Source organism: Belonocnema kinseyi, chromosome 5 (genome assembly GCF_010883055.1).
Source record: "Belonocnema kinseyi isolate 2016_QV_RU_SX_M_011 chromosome 5, B_treatae_v1, whole genome shotgun sequence".
NCBI lineage: Eukaryota > Metazoa > Arthropoda > Insecta > Hymenoptera > Cynipidae > Belonocnema > Belonocnema kinseyi.
The window spans coordinates 135,571,219-135,574,858 of NC_046661.1; the positions used below are offsets into that span (position 1 = coordinate 135,571,219).

At 23.2% G+C, this 3,640-nt stretch overlaps 1 protein-coding gene across 1 annotated transcript in view; it reads right to left on the reverse strand.

The window, feature by feature from the left end:
• LOC117172891 (TNF receptor-associated factor 6-like) overlaps nucleotides 1-3,640 on the reverse strand; it is a 32,659-nt gene that overhangs the window by 21,417 nt on the left and 7,602 nt on the right. Inside the window, exon 3 of the mRNA XM_033361178.1 lies at nucleotides 2,872-3,005. Within this exon, the coding sequence (XP_033217069.1) occupies nucleotides 2,872-3,005 (134 nt within the window). The remainder of the gene's footprint in view (nucleotides 1-2,871; nucleotides 3,006-3,640) is intronic.

Genomic DNA, 3,640 nt, shown 5'->3' on the forward strand with positions numbered 1-3,640 from the left:
CAGCTCGATATTTTATTTACAAAAAAAGTTCTTAGGTTCAAAAAAACATTCAGTGAACGGAAAAAGTGAGGTCGGTAATATAGGTATTTAGATGTGTCACATTCCCTTAAAGATTTAATTACTCTTTGAACGTTTCAAAACTTTTAAATATCTCTTAAACTTACTTTTTTTCTAAGATTATGTAATAACGCAAAATTGCAAAATTTGTCTTTAAAATCTCTTACAAATTTTTATAAGTTTGAAATTTTTAAATAACTCAAAATTTTTGGTTATCTTTTTCCAATTTTCTCTTGAAATTCCTCAAAAAACAATCATTTAAAAATTTCCTATGAATCTCAAGAATTATTTTTCATTGCACTCTGACAAAATTCAGTTTACCTAAAAAATTGGTAACTCCTGAAAAATTAAAAAAAAAAAAGTTTGATCTTCTATATTCTTTTACCCCACATCTTGAAATCTTCAAAAGTAAATATTATTTTTTGAAAATAAAACCTGAATCAAATAGATTCGGATTTAGTTAGTTGGCATCGTTCGTAGCGCCTCTTGCGGAAAAATACTGAAATACAAGTTTTACCAGTGTCATCATTTTTAATTAAAAGCGTTCTAAAATGTACACTTTTAGATTAAATTTTGAAAATGTAACAAATTTATTAGAAAAGTTTGGAAATTGTTGTAACATTTCTAATTTAAAGCTTATAAAATTAAACAATTTTATTTTTTGATTTTTATTTTAAATCAAGATTATCCTTTTAATTATAAATTTTATAATTTTTCAAAAAGACACTCATTTTGGTTGAAAATTCAACAATTTTGTTAAAACGCCATAATTTTTTGTTGCAAATTTTATATTTGTGGATAAAAATGCAACCGTTTCGTTGAAAATTCAACTATTTTGTTCAAAAGTCATACTTTTTGGATAAAAATTCTACTATTTTTTTTTTAATTTATTTTGTGTTAAAAATTTATATTTTCTGTTAAGAAATGAACTGAAATATTTTCTGGATGAAAGTTCCCCTAAAAAAAATGTCTCGATTTTTATTATAAATTCATCTCTTCTAGTAAAAAATTTAATATTTTTTAAATAGAAATGAAACTATTTGGTAAAAAATTCAACTACTTTGTTAAAAATGCATCCTTCTCAGTTGAAAAAATTCGCCTTTTTTGGATTGAAAATTACATTTTTTGCGTAGAACCTTATTTCTTTATTAATAAATTTCATTTTTGATCTTGAAGATTTAACTGGATTATTTTTTGGATGAAAACTCAACTTTTTTCTGTCATTACAATTTTTTCTGCTTTAAGAGAAATTTCATCTGTTTAAGGAAAAAGATAACTTTTTCAACAGAAAATCCAATTTCTTTTTTTTTGAAAATTTATCTTTTTTATTTAAAAATTCATCTTTTATAGAAGAATTTCATTTTTTAAATGAAAATTCGAGTTTCTGCTTTCAAATCATTCTTCCTTGCTCGAGTATTCAACTAATTTGTTTAAAAAATTTGGTTGAATCAATTTTTTTTAAATCACTTTTTTCAAGATTTATATTTTAAGTTGAAAATTCATTTCTTTGGTTATAAGTTTAATCATATTGTTGAAAATTTTCTTGGTTTAAAATTCATTTTTTAAAAGAAAATGTGAATTTTCCATTTTTTGTGTTTGTTCCCAATTTTTTCCATTGATCTTTTTTATTTGAAAATTCACCTTTTTGGGGGAAAAAATATTTTTTTTTTTTAGTTTGACCATTCATTTTTGTATGGCAAAAATGTATCAGTTTCGTGGAAAATTAATTTTTTGTTGAAAAGTCATATTGTTAGTTTGAAAATTAAAGACAAAAATTTCAAGAAAAATCGAAAAAAGGTCACAAAACATTTTGAATTATTTCCTAAGATTTTTTAAAAAAGGAGAAAGATTTTTTTTAATTTTCGAGAAAATCAAAGACGTTTTTTCAGGCTCCTAAGAAAAATCAAAATAAGTTTTTATTTCGAAAAATTAATTTGAAGAGATCATTGAAAAAAATGATAGAAGATTCCAAAAATAGTCAAAGAAGAATCGGAAAAATTTTAAGACAATTTTTCTAATTTTGCAGAATGAATAAAAAATGCATTACAAATTTGGATAATTTTTAGAAATTAGAAGGTTTAGAAGATCTGACAAAATTTAGGAAAAATTTTTTTTCTTATATTCGTGTGATAATTTTTAATAACTTTTTATTTTGAAAAATGAACTCTAAGAAAAAATTGAAAAAAGTTTTTAAACATAAGAAACGATTTCCTCAGATTTCTAAAAAATAGTTTCAAAGATTTTAAAGCAAAATATTTCAATTTGGTAATATTTCAAAATAAAAACGAACAAAAATCGGGTGAATTAAAAAAAAATGTTTAGTAGAATTTAAAACAATTTCAAAAGTTTTCAAGAGTATTTTTTTTTTAATTTTGAATATATTAAAATTTGGAGAAAATTTCGTCAGTTGAAAATATTTTCAGGAATTTAAGGCATTTCAAATAAATAAAAAATATTTGAGAAACCAGAAACATTTTCAAAAATTTATCAAACATTTCTTAATTCCTTCCCAACTTTTAAAAGTTCTAAGGATCTTTTAAAAGGACTTGAATTTTTCATAATATTTTGTAAAACCCTATATGATAAGAAAATTTCTTTAAAATCTTCTAGATTCTTTTTTAAACAAGCCTGAAATATTTAAAAATCTCGATATTTTGTAAAAAAAAAAAAACAATAATAATTCTAAAGTTAGAACATCAATGTTTGTCAACTGTCAAAAATATTATCCCAATTTTATAACTTAAAATTGAGCCAACAGAGAGTATAAAATAGGAATTTTTTTCGTGAATATATTGAAAATAGTTGTCAACTTACGTTAACCAGGTGTTGATGCATTCGGAGCAAAATTTGTGACCACAAGAAGTCAAAACTGGATCCTTTAACCAGTTTATGCAGATTGGACATTCGAATCGAGAGTCCAGATCTGAAGATCTGCCCTCACCAGCACACTTTAAAAATAAAATATTTAATAAAAAAAAAAATTCCACACTAACCATACAAAGGTTACAATGTTTAACAACTAAAACAAATTTATTTGCTTTGCTACAAAGAATATGAGTTTTAAAATCTCGATAAAAACAACAACGATAAAATTGTTTAAATTTAAGAGATTTTAAGAATTATAAAGTTACAATTCAAATTTTTTTGATAATTTTCAGAACTTAAAGAGATTCTTTTTATTTGTAATTCAGCATATATCTAGAAAAAAAATTTTTTCTTTACTATTCCAATTATTGAGAAATCTGAAAATAATGTGAAAAGTTTCCTTGAAGCTTTTAAAATCAACTGGTTTTTTAGACTTATTTTAATGTTCAAGTGAAAAGCTAAATTATGGGATAACAAATATACAAAACAATTGTAGATACAGCAGATCCAAACTGTTTTTCCTTTCTTCGACCGTTTTAATTTTTCAATCAGTATTTTAGCTAAATTCAGCAAATGTTCGGTTTTACGGTCAATGATAAAATCAAAATAAAAGCATCCGAAATAACATGTGAAAAACATATTTATTTCTTTAAAAAAAAAAAAAAAATCCTCAACGTTTCGACCAGCACTGCGGGTCTTTATCAAGAGTCGATATAAA